Raw genomic sequence first — 19,804 nt, forward strand, 5'->3', positions numbered from 1 at the left:
CTGCAGCATGGCAACTCCTCTCTGCAGGTCAAGAGCTGGGCACAGCCCTGTTACACTCTCCCCAGGAGGATGCGCAGGACTAGCAGCTCAGTGCAGGCAGCAGCATGGGGAGCTGGGATAGAAGGAAGAGCAAAGGTGGGGTTACCTCAAAAGAGGCCATTTGAGGGGTCACTGCTTCCCCCTTTTCAGGCTGGCTCGTTTCACTATCTGAGCCCCCATCCTGCCCCCGGAGACCTCTGGTTTCGGGACACGCACTCGCACCTCCTCCTGAGGAAGCCGCAGGGGCAGGAAGCAGGACATCAGCCAGGTGAACAGACAGACATAGAGAAGAGGACAGGAGAGGGAAAGGCAGAGTCAGTTGGCAGAAGACACCAAGCAAGAAGAGTGGTGCGGTGGGCAAGAGCTGCCCCTGGAAGCCTTAGAGGGGAAACAGGAGGGGAGAACAGGGCAGAAGAAAGGACAGAGGGTGGCAGAGTCCCAGAGCCTGCGAGTCCTGCAGAGGCAGTGCTGGCCCCAGGCAGGGTGCCTGCAAGGCAGGGCCCTGAGCCACACTGTACCTTGGCCCCCAGACTGTCCCGGTGCAGGATGGAGTATTTCATGAAGTGATCGTCCTCAGTCTCCAGGTCCTGGGGCTCCTGCAGGGAGCCCTCCAGAATCAGCTCCTCCTGCTCCTGCCTGTCATCCCTGCCACCAGGGCCCAGCTGATGCACGACCTTCCGGATGACCTGCGGAGACCCGCACAGCCGGACATCACCACTCGCCCCAGGGCACCACGTCCCCCCCCCTTGCCCTGCCTGGCCCATGGTGTGCAGCCTCTGCCCCACGTGCTGGGTCCAACCAGAGAAGTGCCGTGACCGTAACCGAAGACGGTGTGACGCGGGTGCCCTGCATGGGCCCCTGGGCTGCAGGGAGGAGCAGGGCAGCCAGGCGGAGGGAAGAGGAGAAAGGCCGCAGCACCCGCTTACCCACACCATGCCATTGATCACTCACCTTCTTGGTGATGATATTGCCCTGATCATCTGTGAACTGCTCCTCAGTCACCTGCTCTCCAGGCAGGTGAAGGACTTCGTTCCCCTGCAGTGACAGAAGGGATGTCAGGGCATTTCACGGGTGTAAGGGGAGACCCTTTGCAGGCAGAACAGTACAATTGACATGCACCCCACAGCCTCTGTCTCCCAGCCTGCCCGTCCCTTTACTGCTCTCCCCTGCAGAGCCCCGGGGCTGGTCTCTCAGCTCCCTGCTCATTACCTTCACAAGGACCCGCCGGCGGACGACTGTGGTGGAGAGAGCCTCCTCGTCGTCCGCCAGCCCCTGGCTCTCCCCGAGCTCCTTGTCCAGCTCCCGGTGGGCCTGTTGGAGCAGGAAGCGGACAGAGCCCTTGACGATGTGCATGACGTTCTGGCAGCTGACCAGGAAGAAGGCCAGCAGCACCAGGGCGATCAGCAGCTGGGCCAGGAAAGCCCACATCCTGCCTCAGCACACGCAGCTTTGTGCACGCCCCACGGGTCTGAGCCCACTGCTCAGAGCCCTGCCATGCTGCCTGGCTGGGACGGGCAAAGCCCCGGGGCAGGAGCAGCGCTGCGGGTCAGTGCCCGGCTCTGCCGTAACCCTAGCCGCAGCTCAGCTGGCTGTGGGCGGCGAGAAGGGAGCAGGCAGGTGGGGCGTCCTTCATGCTCACAGCTTCTGTCAAAGTCATGGGGCCAGGACTGCGACAGCACCACCCATCCCCAGCCAGGCGGTGACCGGGACAGCCCTGTCCCCTTTCTCCGTCAGCCTTCCAACAACTTGCCGTCCTGGCTGTGGCGGGAGGGCAGCACGCAGTCCTCCGTCATGGGACAAATGGAGTCCCGGGCAGGAGCCAGGGGCTCGGGGTGTCACTGGAATTGCACGTGACTTGGGAGTCACGCGCCGCCAAGCTGAGCCACTGCCACCAAGCTCAGCCAAGCTGCTGGGATGGCTGTGCACGCCCTGGCCAGGGAAAGGTGCTTGCCCTCACCTTGTACCTGCCGGCTCTGTGCAGTCATGGCAGGAAGCCCACCGCCCAGCCTGGACCCCAGACCCGCTCTATTTCTGGCTCCAGCAGGCTGTTGGGCTGGCAGCCAGGGCAGATACTCAGTAAGGAAGCAGGCAGGGAGGCTGGCTGGGTTATAAATGGAGAGCAAGAGCTCAGGTATCAAGCACAGCCGGCTATTTTGGGCTGAGAGGCACCCCCAGGGGCAGGGGGCAGGAAGCGTGCCAGGAGACCTGCACCTCTGCTAGCACCTGGTCTGCCCGGCTGGCCTTGCGGCAGGCTCAGGAAAGGGCTGTCCAGAGGGTCTCCACCTCCTGCGGGGCTGGGTCCCCCTGCTCTTACCCTCATCTGCCCAAAGAAGTCGCTGTCTGCCTCCTCCTGCCAGCCGCCCATGGGGTGCTGGGGCTGCCAGTCGCTGTCCTCTGCAGAGCTGACCCGCATCAGCTCCACGGCCGGCACCAGGACCTGCTCTTGCTCCTGGCCCTGTGCCCCGGAGGCCGTGGTGTGCGTCGGGAGCAGCCTTCGGGTGACCCCCTCCTGCCAGGAGCCCGCTGTCAGGTCCTGTAGGCAGGAGATAAAGGAGCCTTCTGCATTCCAGTCCCTCAGCCTGGGCACCGGAGAGGGACAGGGACAGGGAGAGAGAGACAGAGAGAGAGAGGCCGTCAGCTTTGCCATGGAGTGCTGCACCCTGAGCAGCAGCCTACCTCTGGCAGGCACGCCAGCGCAGCCTGCACCCCGCCAGGCGCTGGGCTCCCCAGCCCACGGCGCTGCCGGGCGCCCGGCACAAGCAGCACAGAACGCAGACGCACAACGGGCACAGGCCTCCTCCCTGCCACGTTCCCTGCCCACCCCAATGCCTCGCGGCCCAGCTGCGAGGCTCTAAGGCGATGCTGTGGAGCATCACTGAGCTCTGCCACGGACCTCACAGGATCGATGCCACTGGGAAGGCAGGAGGACGCAGCCCAGGCTAAGATGGCTCTGCTAAGCACAACCTCCATGCAGGGCCTGGCTGTCTGCCCGGGGTCCCTCCCAGGTGCTCTGCAAGGAGCCCCCCAGGGCATCTCCAGAGAGGTGCGAGGCACTCGGCCCAAGTCACTGCTCTGTCTGCTGGGGATGCCCGTGCTCCTGAGCTGCAGACCAGCAGAGAAGCAAGCAAAGCTAGGAGATGATTGCAGCTGGCCCAGCACAGGGCAATAGCTGGCGAAGCAGTTCTGCTCCCCTCCCACGGCCACCCCAGTGCCCCAGGCTGCAGTACCTGTCTGCGCTCTTGTCCACGACATGGCTAACAGTAGGTGATGTCGTGACCCTGGCTTGCACTTTCTGCTGAACTGAAACAAAAGAAGCTTCAGTCTCCGGGTCCTGCTCCCCGGTCTCTGGCTGGCGATCACAGGCTGGCATCTTCCCCTCTGGCCTCTGCCCCTCCTCCTGCTCTAGAAGGTCAATCAGGCCATTCATGGCATCTGAGTCCACTGTGTCATCCTCAACCAGGTCCATAGAGCCCAAGTGGTCTGGGCCATGTGTGTCTGCTAGAAGCTGCCCCGGGAACCGGCCTTCACTTGTGGCATCCGAGTCCTCAGCCTTGCTGCACTCCAGAGAGGAGTCCTCAGCAGTCACCAGCGAGGGGGTGAGCCCCGAGGACCACACCTGCATGTCGGACATCTCCATCAGGGCATCCTGCTCGGTGGCAGCCATGGGGATAGCATCCATGATGGCCACCTCATTCCAGTACTGGTCGGCACGCAGCGGGGATGGCAGCGTGTAATGCAAGGAGGCGGGGGACAGCAGCTCGTCCTGCAGCGAAGCGTAACCTATATGGGCAGACAGAGGCAACATCTCCAGCAGCCGTCTCACGCACGCGCAAGCACAGTGGGGCGAGAAGGGAAACAGCCTCCGGGAGGGTGCCTGCCCCAGGGACAGCGGTGGTTGTGCCACAGACCCCAGCGGCTGCGCTGAGCAGGGCTGCGCACACAGCAGCTGCCTCCTTTGCACGGTCCCTACGAGTGCTGCCATGCCTCCCTTCGAGTCCTGGGGCTGGTCTGCGCAGGCCCTGGGGCTGCCTGCTCCCTGCAGGGAGCATTGGCCTGGGGTCCACACGATGCCCCATCCACGCTGCAGGACACAGGGCTCTCTGCTACCCTGCTCCACCAGCCCCCGGGTCCCTGCCCACAGGCCCTGCCCAGCATCAGCTGGCTGACAGTCAGCCCGGAGTTCAGGTGGCCAAGTCTGGCAGGCACCGACTCCCAGAGTCAACCCCTCTCCACAGCACAGCGGAGCAGGCTGGCAGTACCACCGTGAGCAGGGAAGGATGGCCCTGGTACATGTCATGCAACCCTGGGGCCCTGCAGGATGCAGCCAGAGCCCTACAACCCTGCTGGTGTCTCCCAGGCTACAAGCAGCGGTCACGTCCTCATCATCACCCAGGGCCACATGCACAGCCCAGGCACACGCACACAGCCAAGCCAGCGGCTTTGCTCAGCCTTTTCCAGCCCTGAGCCACTTGCCCCCTTTCTGCCCCTGGAGATCATCAGAGAACCTGTTCTGCTCCCCAGGCAGCCAGGGATTGCTAGCCACAGCCGAGGCACAGGGGACAGCTGGGACCCCCCGCACTGGGACCACCCCTCCCCTGTGTCGGTGCCTGGGCAGGGGCAAGCAGCACAGGGCCAGTGAGGGAAGGAGCGTGGGGCAGTGCAGGAGGAGAAGACCCGGGGTGGCTGCCTGCAAGCACAACAGCCGTGAGAGGGGCAGTCCCTGATGACGTGCAGTCGCTGGAGCAGGACGTGGCTCCCGAAGGGCTCAGCTGAGGCGGAGACAGTGGAGACAGGCAGTGGAGGAAGATGAGAGAAGGACAGGCCAGGATGAGCTCAGAGGAGAGAGGTGACAAGACGTGACCCACGGGATGCCCGCACCTGATGGTGCTAGGCAGCATGTTTGAGAGAGCAGAACAAGGGGAGAGACAGAGAGGCAGAGAGCGATGAGCCAGTTCCACAGCGCAGGGCTGTAGCAGCGCAAAGCCCCATCCCTGCTCCTTGATGGCACGCACTGCAGCTGGCACCGGCTGCGTCCCCACATCCAGGCATGTTCCGCCTGGGGCCCAGCCTGGGCACACCGCCACAGCCAGCACCCCGCAAGCTCCCTGGACACTGCTCAGCTCGCCAGGCAGGCAGCTCTCACTGGCACGTCGGGATAAGGAACGTGTCCGCCCCACCTGGAGAGCTTCTGAGAAGGCAGCATGGCAGGGCCAAGTGTCCTGCAGCAGAAGCCCCAGTGAAGAGGCTGCATCTGTCGGCAACGCCTCACACCCACTGAGCTCCCAGTGGGATGCTGGCGCACCCCGGTCAGGCGAGGTACTGGCCCCGATCTGCCTGCACAGAGCCCACCCCCGGGGCCCTCCCGCGGGCTCTGCCAGAAGCTGGGACTCACCATTCATCTGGGACGGTGAGAGGGAGTAGTCTCTGTCCGTGTAGCGCCAGCTGCCCTTCAGGCTGCGGCTTTGCCGGCTGGAGCCCTCCAGCGTGTTGACAATCTCGCTGCGGTCGATGTTCCTCAGTGCCGTGTACAGACTCTCGACTGCAGGGGAAAGCCGGTGTCAGCAAACTGGTCGTCGGGGGAACGCAGCCCTGCCCCAGACACCCTCCAGACAGGCAGGCGTACGTGAACCAGCAGCGTAAAGCCAGCCAGCAATCCCTGAGCTGCTCTGCACAGCCAGCCCTGCCACCTCCATGCCTGTAACAGCACTGCAGATACTCACTCCTGACACTCTTGCCCTCACGGCTGACCCAGAGGTTGAGTAAGGCTATGCTCTGCTCCAGCAGGGAGTTGGGGTTCTCCACACGTATCCTGTTGATGTCATCCACCCCAAACTGCAGCTCACGTGCCAGCTCTGGGGGAGACACTACATCTCAGCATCACACCCTCCGGCACCCACCACCAGCTCCCAAGCCAAAAAGCTTGTGAAGAGCTCAGCCAGACCCAGCACAGAGTCTCCTCCCCGTCACATACAGCTGAAGACGGCAGAACGTGCAAGAGCAGGGGCTAGGACGGGGCAGAGCTTGAAGCAGTGTCTCATGCTAAGGAGAAGCGCAGGTACTGCTGTTGGGTGTGTGGCTGCAACAACAGTGTTGGGCCTCCACAAACAGCAGCAACATGTGCAACTCGGAACAAAACCCTCGCCTGGTGTCTGTGATGCATGCACAGCTGCAAGAAGGTTCATTTCAGTGCCATGGTACACTCACAGTCCAGCAGAAGTGCTGGAGCCCAGGCCAGCCTGCCAGAGGAGCTAGCGCAGACTGCGTGCACACCGACTGCACCGGGGCCCAGCTCCTGACACTGCAAAGCACATTCCCTCCACCCCGCAGCGTGTTTCCAGCCTTCCTAAGGGTCAGCTTTCCAAGGGGTGTTGTGCACCCTCAGAGCTGTCAGGTGTGGACTCACCAGCCCAGCTGAGGCCCAGCTGTTCTGCTATGTCAACCATCTTCTGGTCTGCCTTGTCCGTGCTGCTCAGAGAGCCTGGAGGAGGAGAGGAGTCACAGTCTCAGCGGCGCAGGGCCCTGCACCGGGGAGGGGAGGGCAAAGGGGTGCTGGCTATGGGGGTCTTGCAGCCCATAGGCACAGCACTGCCCTGCAGGCAGTGCCAAGGAAACCCTCAGGGAAAAAACAGAAGCTGCCACGTGCACAAATGCAACAGGGTTAGCCCAGCCTTTCCACCAGGCTTGGGCAGCTCAAGTGCAGGTGGCAAGTGGGCCTGAACAGTCCCAGCAGGCTGCGTACCGAAACTGGTCTCGCTTAGGATGCTGTACCGCTCCCGCAGAGACAACGGCGTCAGCGTCCTCCTCCGCTCCTCACTGCCGCTCCCCTGTGAGAGTGGGGGCAAACCAAGGGGTCACCAGCCTGAAAAGGGCAGCAGCTCTGCCCTGGCACCACAGCTTCTCCCGCAGCCCCAGAGTGGCATGGCATGGCCAGGTGGAGCAGCTGAGGAAGAAAAGCTGACGGCGAGGTCTGTCTCCTGCACCCAGGGAAAGGATGGGCCTCCACTGCCCCCTCCCAGAGGTGCCAGAGACCCAGCACTGACCTTGGTGCAGGGCGGTATGCTGATGTTCAGGTGGCAGAGCACATGCTGGAGGTCCTCATATTTCATGGCCTTGCGCAAGAAAGACAGGGAGCCACTGGCTTCCCGGCTGCTGTCCCGAACCTGAGCACCAAGAGCCCTGTTAGGTGGCCTGGCACAGGGCAGTGCAGGGGCCCCAGCTGCAGCCCAGCCCTGCACCCTGCCATTACCTTGATGGGGATGACAAGACGATTCTCCCGGAAGGACTGGAAGAGGAAGGTGCGGGGCTGAGTGGCCTTCTTGACAGGCACCAGGTTCCCTGAGAGCTCAACGTGCAAAGGCATCCCCTCTACTACCTGGCAGGGAGCAGAAAACAGGCTCAGACCCCGTGCTTCTCCTGTCCCTGGACAGGGCAGGTAACCCCAACTCTCCTCCCTGGCATCAGTCCACTGGCATCACTCTCCCCTTGCTTGGGCAGACCTCTCCCTGCTGCCCCCCACGCACGCTGCTGGGGACAAACCTCAATGTCCCTGCTGCGGGCCACCTCAGTGAAGTTCTCATGCTGCTCTAAAGTCTTGTCAACCTTGTCATCAGTCATGCAGTAGCAGCGCAGTCGGCCTTCCCGTGCATCATTCATCTTGGCAAACACCACGAATTTGGCCATGTAGGGCATGGCTGTCAGCTCCTTGTACAGCATTGTAGCAAAGTGCACGGCCTCGGCTGTGCGCGGGCAGTCAGCCAGCCAGAACCTGCGGGAGGGCTGGGTCAGGGCGCTGCCGGGCAGGTTCCCAGTGGCACCAGGAGAGCTGCCCCTCCCCGACAGGAAACCATACTGCAGAGAGTGCCCCAAGAGCTCCGGGTACAGGAGCAGCCCCATCCCTGAGGGGGACCCACCCAAGCACAAAGAATGGCCCCTTCCCTCGGCACACCCGGTTGATGTGAACATCCCCTGACACGTGCCAAGGCAGCGCTCGTGCTCCAGTCTCGAGGCAGGAGGCAACAGCCCTGCGTGTGGGAATGGGGCAGCACCACAAGGAGCACAGGGGCAAGAGGCTCCTCCTGGCACAGGCTGCACCCCAGGAGGGCCCGAGGAGCAGCAGATGCCCCCAGATGAGCACATGCTTGCCCAGGACTCACCTGGCAGACACATTGGTGGTAAAGTTAGCACACTCGTTTTCATAGACCAGCTTTGTGGTGCCTGTTATGTCTTCCCACTGGGCTTGGGCTGTCCCTCCTGCAGCAGAAAGCAAAGGTGAGCACGCTGCCCTTCCAAAAGCCTGGAGTCTGCATCCCCCAGGTATTTGCTCTCTCCACTGCCGTGACCCATCCTTAGCTCCCAGGAACTGCATCCCACTGAGGTGCCCCAGCCCATCCCCACCAGAGAGCACGCTAGCCTGCGCGACAGGGGCAGGCAGCCTCACCGATCACACTGCAGAGAAGGCGCAGGCTGGTGGTGTCACCCTCACCGCTGTCCCGGGGATTGTCCTTCCAGGACGGCGGCAGTGGGATGCGGAGGCCGATGGGGCGGTGGAACTTCCTCCGGCGCGGCTCCACCGTGACGATGGGGCTGAAGGTTGCCTGGTTCCCCAGCAGCTTGGTCACCAGCTCGTCGGGCACGGGCTGTGCCTGTGGGCAGCACAAGCATGGGCATCAGGGCCAGCTTCCCCCGGGCTGGGGCACAGCCTGGGCCTGCTGCCTACCCCGGATGGCGGGAGCCCAGCTGGGCCCCAGGCTGGGCTCTCGGGACTCACCTGCAGGGCCAGCTTCACTCCCTTGGTGACAGCGCTGTCTGGGAAGGTGGCCTGTACCATGGGCACCAGTGTGCTCTGCAAACGCCCTCCCTCGGGGCCGATCTGATCACAGTCCTGGCAAATCCGGGACATGACCACGAAGTAGAGAGGGAAGTCACTGGTGATGATGCGGCGGACCCTCTTCTTCTCCAGCTCTTCCAGGCTCTCCAGCTCTGCGAGGACAGCACGGCCACCAGTGCTCACACACCAAGCCCACGGCTGTCACCCACCACCCCCTCTGCACCAACTACGCTGTGCTCAGCTCCACCCCAGTGCCCGGGCCAGCCACAGCCCGGCCTGAGGGGACCCACATGGTGCCAAGCCCCGCCCAGCCTGGCACGCTCACCCTCATCCATGCCGTTAAGCAGCTGGTCCATGTAGCTCTCCTCGTAGCGGTTGCAGTGCTCCTTCCAGACAGAGCCGTTCTCGCTGCGCAGCACCACCAGCTCACGGTCTCTGCGCCCATACGAGGCGAAGTGTGGGATCTCCACAACGACGGGGCTGCAGACAGAAGAGGGAGGTTGCTTGCACCCACACACCACCACCGGGACACGCAGGCAGCAAGGCAGCCGTGGGCAGAGCGCCTGCCCATGCTGTACGGCCGCTGGAGGAGGAAGGCAGGACTGTTCACACCCCTCTCTCTGGGAAACGGGGCTCTGCGCCCAGCGGGACCACGCTGCTCAGGGCTTTTCCTACTGCAGCATGGCCACTGCTCCACTATGCTGGAATGACCCACCCCAGACACATGCTGCGCCTGGCCGGAGGTGGGATCTCTCCTGCGCCAGACCCCCAGAAGCAGAGACGGGCAGAGCTCTTGCCCCATCTGGCAGAGACTCTAGAGGAGCCCGGATCCATCCCCAGCCCTGAGGGACGGCCCCAGCGTGGGCAGCCCCATCCACTCTGTTCCCAGCTGTGCTCACCTGAGGAACTGGGCACCGGCGGGCCCCAGGGCGATGATCCGGCTGGCCAGAGCCTCCCCGTCAGCCAGCTGCGGGGGCGCGGGCAGCTTCTGGGGCTTCACCAGGCGGCAGGTGATGCGGGTTGGCGCGGCACAGGCGCGGGGCGGGATGACCACGCGCAGCCCATGGTGCCGGCTGCCTCGCATGGAGCCGCCGCGGGCGTCCACCATGAAGCTCACCAGGAACCTGGAGCAGAGGCATGGGCAGGTGGGCACCTTGCAGCTGGCTCAGGTGCAGAGCGTGCACGTGCCAGGCGGGCTGGGCACTCACCCTGTGTGCACGGGGCTGGCCACTGGGCTGATGTTATCCGAGGTCTCGGTGGCAGGGCTGCTGGGGATCAGGGAGTCCTCGTCGAACTCCTTGGAGGGCTGTGTAAGGCAGGGAAGAGCCCCTATGGGCACAGGGTCCTATTTGGGGGTGCTGAGCCTGCCCACTCCTCCACAGTCACACACCCCTCCCTGGGCAGTCCCCACCACCCACCCCATGTTTTGGCTGTGTGGTGACGGGGGGCTCCCCCCAGGAACGCCTGTGTCTCACGCTCACCTCCTGCGGGGACACCGAGGGTGCATGCAGCAGGCTGACTTGCTCAGCTTCTGTCTCCACGGGTCCTACCTGCTCAGTCTCCTCCACTCTGGTCACCACAGTCTCGGGTGGGATGCAGGGGACCTGCAGGACAGCTGGAGACTCCACCCTGCCAGGAGAGGGCAGTGCCAGCCACTGAAGTGACAGGCCTGGGTCCCTCAGCCCCCGGCCATCCCCAGGGAGTCCCAAGGCCACTGGACAAAGGCAAACTCAGCAGTGGACCCATGTCCTGGTGCAGAAACACCGCCGACTAGCTTTGTCTGCTCTGCTACCGGTGCGGGCTCAGTGATCCATTCCTTGCCCAGAGCCATCCCTGCCCTGCTGGCATCCCAGAGCAGCACCAGGCTGGCCCCATGCCCTGTAACCGCTCCCTTCCCACCATCCAGTGCCTCTTACATTTGCTCCAGTGTCATTGTGGTCACGAACTCCAGCATCTCCCTCTTGCCCTCCTGGTCCCTGGCATCGGGCATCCTGGGCTTTGGTGCGACCAGTTCCTCCTCTGAAACCAAGAGCTGGCTCAGCATGCACAGAGGCAGAAGGACAAGGGCGCACAGACATCCAGCCCTTGCCCCCATCCCTCCTCAGGGCTGGAGCCAGGGCCCACCTCTGCCTCCACTGCTGGCCACACACACTTGTCCCCTGGGTCGCAGCCAGCCACGGCGTGGCTTTGCCCTCTGCCAGACGGGGTCTGCTGGTAGGGACAAGGCCCGTGCTGCGGGCCAGTGGGACAGGAGCTGTGGTAGCTCTCAGGAGCCTCGGCTGCTAGCCAGCCCCCTTCCCACAGCACCAAGCACAGAGCAGAGCCTGCCGAGGACAGCCTGCCGTTGGATGCTGGGGACAGGAGTGCAGGCAGGGCTGGGAACGTGGGAAGGATGCCCTAACACTGCCGAGTGCATCTGCGCAGCCCCCCCCTTGGAGGCAGGAGCCCAGCCAGCGCTGCCTGCTGGCCCAGTTAACATCTGCTGAGGAGTTCACCAGGGTTCGGCTCTCACCAACGCCCTACAGGAGGGAGTCCAGCACCTCCCAGAGCAGCGAGAGGCCGCTCCCAGTGATGTGGAGGGGACTGCAGCAGCACAGAGACCCTCGAGCACACGGGTTCATCCCTGCCCCCCGCCAGGATGGCACAGGGTGGTGGTGGAGGGGCACTGGAGAGTTTGTCATAGAACCAGACTCTTCTGGCTACTGGGCACAGGGCCTGGGGCCGAGATGGAGCCAGGGCTCCCCCACAGCAGGGGACAGCCCCATTCATGCAGTCACACCACAGCAAGCAGCACGGACACAGATGGGCAGGACGGGATGGCAGGGCCTGCACTGGATAGCACCAGCTCAGCAGCAAGACTCAGCAGATGGATGTGGCGTGCGGATGGTTAGTGGCCATGGGGTGAAATGGGCCGTTGAGCTGGGGCAGGGGGACACATTTCATACCCATTACTGTGACATGAGCAGTGCCTGCAAAGTAAGAAGAGGCAAACGTGAGGTCTCGGTGGGAGGGAGCAGGAGCAGACCAGCTGCAGCTGGGCTGGGGGCTGGTGCCACCCCACAGAGCAGGGCATGGTGTGGGGCTCTGCCTGCCCAAGGGCTCTCCGCACACTGTCCCGGCGGCACGGGACAGTGGAGAGGTTCAGGCATATCCCTCCTGCATAGTGCAGGGAAGCACCTAAGCCAGGAGGTGCCACACCCAGAAGTCTGATGGGCTCCCTTGGTCCTCTCCACACCACCACCGTGGGGCCACACAGCTCCCCCACCCTGGCCCACAGGAACACCAGTGCCTGTCCCCAGGGCTGCTGCCTGCCACACCGGCCCAGCCAGCAGATCCCTGGGATGGTGCGACCCAGCTCCAGCCCCTCACCTTCATCCTCTGACACATCCAGAATCTCGTCTACAGTCTCCGGGAAGCTCATGCGGTGCTTGTCACTGACTGACTGCGGGAGCAGAGCAGAGTCAGAGGAGGCCAGCCCTTTGCTGCGCAGCCACCTGCAGCTCCCTCCTCATGTCTGGGCTAGGCACCCAGCTGCCAGCCCTGCCCAGCTGCGCCCAGTGGACCTTTGCCTGGATTCCCCTAGCCCTGGCCCTCCTCCACAGGGTGCTAGTCCCAGTCCCCAGGGCTCACCGGCATGTCGGTTTCCTCTGTGACGATCTTGAGCACATCTGTGACAGAAATGTAGCCAAGCCGCTTTGCAATGGCCAGGGGAGTGGTGCCGTTCTGTGTAAGGATGGAGCATGTCAACAGCAGCCACAGGGAAGCCCGGGCAGGCACCCAAGCTTGCCACGGGGCGAGGAGGCGTGGGCGAGCGCTGTACTCACCGTGCTGATCTCGTTGGGAGAGGCACCGTGCTTCAGCAGCAGCGTCACAACGTCCGTGTGGCCCTGCTGCGCTGCTTGGTGCAGAGGGGTGTAGCCCAGCTGCAGGGGAAGATGGAGGGTGCTGCGTCAGTTCTGGGAGTCTGCTGCCCCAGAAATGCCCCCGGGCCTCACACCGTGCTTCATGCCTGAAGCACAAAGGCAGATCCCTCCTCTATGGGGTAAGCAAAGAGCTCTGCAGAACCCAGCACTTGCCCAGGGCTGTAGCTAGACTACAGCAGCTTCCAGCCATGGAGACAGGAGGGGGAAGAAGTGGAAGCACGGAGGGAGGCTAAGCCTTCCCTGTCAACCTGCATGCATCCCCCAACAACCTGTTGCCCAGGGCAGAAGGGTCCTTGGAACACAGGACATCTCTGTACCTTAGTCTTGGCATTGACATCAGCCTCATGCTGCAGCAAAAACTTCACCAGCTTGATGTTCCCATAGTGGCTGGCCACATGGAGTGGGGTATAGCCCATCTGAAAGATGAGATCAGGTCTCAGCCTGCCCTCAGTGGTGCTTCCTGCCCTTCTGGCAAGCCCCCATGGATATAGGATGGAGCATGTGTGCAGGTGCTGCCCAGGAGCCCAGGATCAGGGCAGAGGGCACACTGCTGATCACACCACGTTGTGCCCTGGGGTACAGGGGTGAGCTGTGGAAGCAGGCAAGAATTATCCCTCCAGGGAGGTGAGGAGAAGAGGAGGAAGAGTCCCCAAGACACAGACAAGATGGTAAGGATGCCTGTGAGAGGAAAGATTCTTGCACAAAAGAAAAGTAATGCCCCTCCTGGAGCAGGCCTAGAGGTAGTTCCCCCATGTGTTTTGCACCACAGCCATGGTCAATGCACTACTTTACCCTGGTTGTTGCGTCCACTGTGACTCCGTGTTTCACCAGAACATCAGCAACCAGCACGTGCCCCTCTTGCGCCACAAGATGGAGAGGAGTCAGGCCACTCTGCAAACAGAGGAGGTCTCAGCACGGTGGCAATGCCATCACTGCAGCTCTACCAGCAGAGACTCTAAGTCAGGTCTCCAACCTGGCAAAACTGACCAAGACGGTGCTGTTGGCCAGCGCGCTGCTGTCCGAATGCAGGGAGGCCCCGGGGCCTGGACTACCACCCCGTCTGCTACTCCCTGCTGGGCTGTTCACCACCAGCCTGGCAGGACATGCCAGGACAACTTACCTTGTTGCCCAGGTCGCCGTTGGCTTGTTTGGAGAAAAGCAGCGCCACCATGTCCGCATGCCCCTCCTGGGAAGCCAGGTGTAGGGGGGTGACTCCCTGCACAGACTCCGCATTTGCAGAGGCCCCATACTGCAGCAAGCTGCTGGCCACCTCCATCTGGTTCTGCTTGGCAGCAATGTGCAGGGGGGTGTACCCGTTCTGCAGAGAGAGAGGTCCATTGCAGCGCTCAGGCCCTGCCCAGAAGAGCAGCAGGGACAGAAGGTGCTACCTTGCCTCTCCAGGCCAGGCCTGCCCTTCCCAGCTGCTTCTGGAGCTCAGGCAAGCAGGCTCACACCCAACCATCTCCCTGACAGCAACCAGCCCCAATGCTGATGCCATATCCCACTCTTCCAGCCAAGTCAGCACAGGGGTTTCAAAGACCACCTGCCCCAGGTCCGACTGGTATCGACTGTCGTGGAGTTTTCCACACGTTGATTCCTACAGTAGTACTCAGCCACCCTGGAGCTGCGAGAGGCCAGGGCAGACAAACACCTCCTAGAACGTGTCTGACTGAGGTGTGGAGCAAAACGCGCAATATGTAGGATTAGTATTCAGGCAGGGACTGCGGGGCCTTGAGCGCTGCCTGTGCTGCCACACCGCAGGAGCAAAGCAGCTGGCAGACCCCCTCTGCCCGGGGTGACACGCAGGCTGCCAGTGACACAGACCAGCGAGGGGGGATCGGTGCCGGTACCGGCTGCTCCCAATGCTGCCCAGCAAGTCTGCGGCAGCCTGCGCAGGGGGTGAGGGGAGTGCCAGATGGTGAGGGCCGGCACCAGCAGCCACTTGTCTGTTCTGAGGATGCAGCATCTGCAAACAATGTGGGAACTGAGGCTGCCGGTCTGCTCTTTGGGGAGATGTTCCCCACACTCAGGCAGAGAGGGGCGACTCTCACGAGCTCGTGGGTTTTCTGACTCACTGCTTCATAGCTGCATGCAAACACTCGTTTGTGGTTTCCCAAACTGCCAGACCGCTGCGCTGCTCTGCAGGGCTTGCCATGGAAACATGTCCCCAAGCAACAGCCACCAGCTGCCAGCAGGGACTATTCCCGGCATAGCCTGTCTGCTGGCAGAGGACGAGCGCCCAGCAGCCCTGCCTGCCCCACTGTCTGCTGCAAGGGACGGGCAGGCGTCGGCAGCAGGCATGGAGAGTGGCTAGTGGTGATCGGTCCCTTGTCCACTCCCTGAGCGCCAGGGTCGAGAGGCAATGCTGGCCCCAGGCTGGCAGGCACTGGACACACGGCGCATCCCCACACCCCCAGGGACACCTGGACCAGCCTTACCCAGGCTGAGCTGTGCGGGGAGCTCCCCTTGGGAAGCAGCAGCTTGACGATCTCCAGGTTGTTGTGGTGCACGGCCACATGCAGCGGGGTCAGGCCATTCTGGGGAGGGGGAGAGGGCACAGACAGGTGAGACTGAGCCTTCCCCCGTACCAAACACTCCTCCCACTGCCACAGGAGCAGCACACACCTTCCCGGCTGCATTGGGGTGAGCGTCACGTGCCAGCAGCAGCTCTGCCACATCCACCTTCCCGTACTTGGCTGCAACGTGGAGAGGGGTAAATCCTTTCTGAGGAGAAAGGCAGCCCATCACAGGGTGCACAGGGGTGAGGAGGAGAGCACTGGTGCCTGCTGCAGCACAGGAGGCGGCTGCCCCTGTGACAGGGACACCGTGCCACCAGCCTGCCCGGCCTTGGCCCGGCTGGGTCACACCTTCAGTGGCCACAGCGGCCCACCTTGGTCATGCAGGTCTGGGAAGCTCCCTTCTGCAGCAGGGCCAGGGCCGTGTCCACATGCCCCTCTCTAGAGGCGATGTGCAGGGGCGTGTGCCCCGCTGTCGTAGCTAGGTTGGGGTTGGCGTTGCTCTCCAGCAGGAGCTGGACCATGCTGGTGTGGCCAATGCGTGCAGCACAGTGCAGAGGAGTCTGGTCATCCTGCAAGGGAGGCAGAGAAGCTGTTTTGGCAGATCTAGACCAGTCCCTTGCTTGTCATGCCAAAGGGGCCCCAGCTCTGCTCCTGCTGTTGCACAGCTCCTGGCAGGCTGGTTTCTGCGCAGGCAAGAGCAAAGAAACCAGCACCAGCTGTTCCCAGAGCTGGACTATCACACAGGTTCTCTGTACCCACCTTGGCCTTGGCATTGGCTTTGGCTTTGTTCTGCAGCAGGTACTTTGCCACATCTGTGTGCCCAGCTCTGGCTGCCATGTGTAGGGGCGTCTCCACTTTCTGCACCAAGGACAGGATAAAGTGTCAAGGCCATAGGAGGGGATATGCCTTCCTGCCACCATTCCTCCGGTCTGAGCACAGGAGAGCAGTGCCCACAGCCTCTGCTGGCCCCTACCAGTTCCTCCTGCCAGCACAAAGTGAGGGGCACCAGGGATTGCTCAGGAGAGCAGAGAGAGCAGGACTTGGGCAACCCTCACATCCTGATGGACCCCGCCACACTGAGTCCCCACAGCCCCAGTCAGGGTGGGACTCACCACATTGGACACATTAGGAGAGGCTCCACGCTGTAGCAGGGTCTTGACGATGGGCAAGTGCCCCATGAAGGCAGCCACATGCAGGGGGGTCAGGCCAGACTGCAAAGAGAAAGGGACCAGGATCCAAGATGGGGTTGATGACCTTGCCAACACGTCTTCCTGCCCCCTCCTCCCCCTCCCCAGGGCACACTCCAGCACAGAGGCAAACTCTGGGTGACCAGCCTGGCCCTGACAGCCTGGCAGGTGAGCTGACGGGATCTCAGAGAGCTGCTGCCGGCCCTCCAGTCCCCTTGCCCTGCAGAGAGTAAGCTGTGGGGAGATGCTGCCAGGCTCAATGGGTCCTGAGCTGCAAAGAGCTCTAAGCCACAATGAAAAAGGTGCCTGGGGACCAGAAGAGGCACCAGGACCATCTGCACAGGCAGCAGCAGGAGAGCCAGGGCTGTGCTGCAGCCCACCTACCTCCGTGACGGCATCGATGGAGGCACCCGTCTTCAGCAACAGCTCCATCACCCGGATGTGGTTCTTCTTGCAAGCAATATGGAGTGGCGTGAAGCCATTCTGCAGACGGAGAGATGGACAGTCATTTCTGAGAACACTCTCCCTCTCCTCCACCCCAGCCCTGCCTGCCCCTCCTCACTCACCAGGGCCCGGGAGTTGGGCTTGGCCCCCTTCTCCACCAGCAGCTTGGCCACGCGGTGGTGCCCGCAGTGTGCGGCCACGTGCAGCGGCGTTAGGTGGTCCAAGGTGATGTCGTCGATCTCGGCGCTGTACTGCAGGAGCAGGCGCACGCAGTCCAGGTGGTCGCCCTGCGCTGCCATGTGGATCGGCGACAAGCCGTTCTGCGACCGCGGAGTGGGGCATCAGGGCTGGGCTAGGGTGGGGATCCGGCATCCCACCCAGCCCCTGCCTCGCTCCCCTGGCCACAGCTCTGGGGCAGAAGAGACGATGTGTTCCCCAGGGGGGAGCCCCGACATCCCTCACCAAGACTTACAGGGGAGCAACGCTGAGCAGAGGGCAGGGCCTGCAGCACTGCTGCCACGGGGCAGGCTGTCCCCAGGCCAACCCCTTCTCAGGGCTGGTCCCTTTGAAGCACGCAGCCCTCAGGCAAAGGGCTCCAGCTAGGGCCAAGGAGGAGGTCAGGAAGCTCCTTACCCCTTGGCAGGCCAAAAACTCAGCACCAGCCCAGCCACGGGTGACATGCAGCAACTGTGCACAGCTTGTTACCCCCCCCGTGCTTCCCTGGCACCTGGCACCAAGCACAAGCCCACAGTGATCTGTGGGTACCTTGGTTTTGGCTTGAATGGGAGCCCCATGGTCCAGCAGGATCTCCGCAATTCGCACGTGTCCATTACGAGCTGCACAGTGGAGAGGGGTCAGCTCATCCTGGGGAGAGAGAAGGATTCAAGGGCTCAGTGTGGGCAAGGAAGGGCAGGGCTGCCCTCACCAGGAGAGTAAGAGGGACTTTGGACTTGTTTGCAAAATAAGGCAAAACTGAGCCTGCCCTCAGCTCCCAGGGCACACCCACTGTAGCCATGCAGCCTCCTCTCACCTCTGCATGCCCCAGCAAAAACCCCGGGCCATCCCCTTAGTGCACCAGGGACCTTCCCTCACAGACCCAGCAAGATGTTCACAGGGTATGTGCATCATGGCATGCACAACACACAAGGAGCTCGGGGAGGGAGACGGCCCACGTACTTGCTGGTGATTCAGAATTCTCACCTTGGTCCTTGTCTCTATATGGGCCCCGCGGTCCAGCAGCAGTCGTACCATGATGATGTTGCCCCGGCGGGAGGCTATGTGCAGGGGAGTGATCCCATTCTGACAGAAGGAACGGCAGTCTGTTAGAGGAAGCAACCCCTTCTCTTTTCCCCCCAGGGCTGCAAAGGAGGCAGGGAGCGAACACGGAGAGAGGGCAGTGGAGAGCTAAATCCCTGCCCAGAGACGGTGGGGGGAACAGCTTGTTTGATAAGGCTGGAGAGAGGGTGAGCACCTGCTCCTGCCTGCAGCTCAGGCTGCGGACAGAAGCTGCGCAGAGCTCACAGGAAAGTGCCAGCTCATGGGTCTGGCTGCACCCATGGGACTGGAAGAGGCACGCCAACTGCAGGGGCTATAAGCTCTGCCCTGCAGCGTCAGCACCAGCTTTCCCTCAGCCTGGACACAAGGTCCCAAGAGCTTCCAGGGGTGCATGGCTGCATCCAACAGAGGGGAGACAGTAGAAAAGGCCCACACTGGTTACTGATGGCAGGTCCCCTACCATGCATCAGTGTGCTACCTTCTGCATGGTCCCACCTCACCAGCGCACCCAGCAGCTGCCGCTGTACCTACATGGAAAGGATGCACAGCATCCTCCCCTGGTGCTGGAGCAGTACTAGTCCCAGCGGCCCTCCTACTTTGCACTCACCTGGGGTGTGAAGTTGACACTGGCTCCACGGTTCAGCAGTAATTGGGCCACACTGAGATTCTCGTAGTGGGCTGCAATGTGCAAGGGGGTAAATCCAGTCTAGGGGAAAGAAGGAGGGATCAGCCCAGCCAGACACATGCTCCCTGCTGAAAGGATGAATAAATACAGCATACCAAGCTGCTGTTCTCCCTGGGGATGTGGGAAAGCTCCCAGAGACAGGATGGGAAAGCCACACACCTTGGAGAGGACATCAGCATTGGGGTCATTCTGCAGCAGGACAGCAGCTGTGCGAGTGTCGTCGTTGCGGGCTGCAATGTGCAGGGCGGGCAGGCGGACTTTACCCTTTGTCCCATAGTTGATAAGGTGAGCAACCACGTTCTCATGCCCTTGCTGCAGAGCCACAGCTAGTGGCGTAAAGCCATCCTGCCAAGGAGAGGCAGGTGAGAGGGGGAGAGCTGAGGAGCCATGGCAGCACATGGCACATCCAACAGCAGCCCCAACAAGTAGGGCCCTAGGGTCCTCCCCAGGGATCTCACCTCTGTGGCTACATTCTGGTTGGCTCCATTTTCCAGCAAGAACTTAACAACTTCCAGGTGGTTTTCCTGCGCTGCCATGTAGAGGGGCGTGAAGCCTTTCTGCAAACACAGGGCCATGCACATCAACACAACTCCTCCTCAAGTTTCTCAAGCTCCTTGCAGACCCACACCCCATCAACACCCACATCCCCAGCTCATCGAACTGGGGCTAAAGCACACACAGTGTGGGTGGGAAAAAGGAAGAAATTGGCAACAGTGGAGTAATAGAGAGCTGGAGCCCAAGGCTCCCCACATCCGGAAGGAACCAGAGGATGCTTCACAATAAGTCAACCCAGGAGGCACTACTCTCCCTTGCTTCAGGGACGTTTCTCCCATCAGGCAAAAGCTGAAGAGCTTGCAGCCCCACCAGGCCCAAGAAAGAGAGAATGAAGAAGGCACAGTGTACAG

At 62.2% G+C, this 19,804-nt stretch overlaps 1 protein-coding gene across 3 annotated transcripts in view; it reads right to left on the bottom strand.

The window, feature by feature from the left end:
- The window catches only part of ANK1 (ankyrin 1), a 68,205-nt gene that overhangs the window by 3,905 nt on the left and 44,496 nt on the right, over nucleotides 1–19,804 (bottom strand). The window contains exons 5-44 of one of the 3 annotated variants that reach the window (XM_074807895.1): nucleotides 19,358–19,456; nucleotides 19,059–19,244; nucleotides 18,822–18,920; nucleotides 18,140–18,238; nucleotides 17,705–17,803; nucleotides 17,062–17,259; nucleotides 16,880–16,978; nucleotides 16,421–16,519; nucleotides 16,068–16,166; nucleotides 15,680–15,877; nucleotides 15,415–15,513; nucleotides 15,228–15,326; nucleotides 13,910–14,107; nucleotides 13,582–13,680; nucleotides 13,107–13,205; nucleotides 12,691–12,789; nucleotides 12,497–12,589; nucleotides 12,236–12,308; nucleotides 11,812–11,835; nucleotides 10,783–10,885; nucleotides 10,348–10,495; nucleotides 10,075–10,172; nucleotides 9,766–9,990; nucleotides 9,192–9,346; nucleotides 8,807–9,018; nucleotides 8,477–8,681; nucleotides 8,193–8,289; nucleotides 7,576–7,804; nucleotides 7,286–7,411; nucleotides 7,080–7,199; nucleotides 6,779–6,863; nucleotides 6,443–6,517; nucleotides 5,760–5,891; nucleotides 5,432–5,578; nucleotides 3,267–3,819; nucleotides 2,360–2,618; nucleotides 1,249–1,350; nucleotides 991–1,074; nucleotides 558–725; nucleotides 146–267 (exon numbers count right to left, since the gene is read on the bottom strand). In XM_074807895.1, coding sequence (XP_074663996.1) covers nucleotides 169–267; nucleotides 558–725; nucleotides 991–1,074; nucleotides 1,249–1,350; nucleotides 2,360–2,618; nucleotides 3,267–3,819; nucleotides 5,432–5,578; nucleotides 5,760–5,891; nucleotides 6,443–6,517; nucleotides 6,779–6,863; nucleotides 7,080–7,199; nucleotides 7,286–7,411; nucleotides 7,576–7,804; nucleotides 8,193–8,289; nucleotides 8,477–8,681; nucleotides 8,807–9,018; nucleotides 9,192–9,346; nucleotides 9,766–9,990; nucleotides 10,075–10,172; nucleotides 10,348–10,495; nucleotides 10,783–10,885; nucleotides 11,812–11,835; nucleotides 12,236–12,308; nucleotides 12,497–12,589; nucleotides 12,691–12,789; nucleotides 13,107–13,205; nucleotides 13,582–13,680; nucleotides 13,910–14,107; nucleotides 15,228–15,326; nucleotides 15,415–15,513; nucleotides 15,680–15,877; nucleotides 16,068–16,166; nucleotides 16,421–16,519; nucleotides 16,880–16,978; nucleotides 17,062–17,259; nucleotides 17,705–17,803; nucleotides 18,140–18,238; nucleotides 18,822–18,920; nucleotides 19,059–19,244; nucleotides 19,358–19,456 — 5,580 coding nt within the window. In that variant the 3' untranslated portion in view covers nucleotides 146–168. Of the gene's footprint in view, nucleotides 1–145; nucleotides 268–557; nucleotides 726–990; nucleotides 1,075–1,248; nucleotides 1,351–2,359; nucleotides 2,619–3,266; nucleotides 3,820–5,431; nucleotides 5,579–5,759; nucleotides 5,892–6,442; nucleotides 6,518–6,778; nucleotides 6,864–7,079; nucleotides 7,200–7,285; nucleotides 7,412–7,575; nucleotides 7,805–8,192; nucleotides 8,290–8,476; nucleotides 8,682–8,806; nucleotides 9,019–9,191; nucleotides 9,347–9,765; nucleotides 9,991–10,074; nucleotides 10,173–10,347; nucleotides 10,496–10,782; nucleotides 10,886–11,811; nucleotides 11,836–12,235; nucleotides 12,309–12,496; nucleotides 12,590–12,690; nucleotides 12,790–13,106; nucleotides 13,206–13,581; nucleotides 13,681–13,909; nucleotides 14,108–15,227; nucleotides 15,327–15,414; nucleotides 15,514–15,679; nucleotides 15,878–16,067; nucleotides 16,167–16,420; nucleotides 16,520–16,879; nucleotides 16,979–17,061; nucleotides 17,260–17,704; nucleotides 17,804–18,139; nucleotides 18,239–18,821; nucleotides 18,921–19,058; nucleotides 19,245–19,357; nucleotides 19,457–19,804 lie in introns of those variants that run through there. The other 2 variants (XM_074807896.1, XM_074807897.1) reach the window with 2 other exon arrangements.

This window comes from Strix aluco, chromosome 28, assembly GCF_031877795.1.
Source record: "Strix aluco isolate bStrAlu1 chromosome 28, bStrAlu1.hap1, whole genome shotgun sequence".
Taxonomy (NCBI): Eukaryota; Metazoa; Chordata; class Aves; order Strigiformes; family Strigidae; genus Strix; species Strix aluco.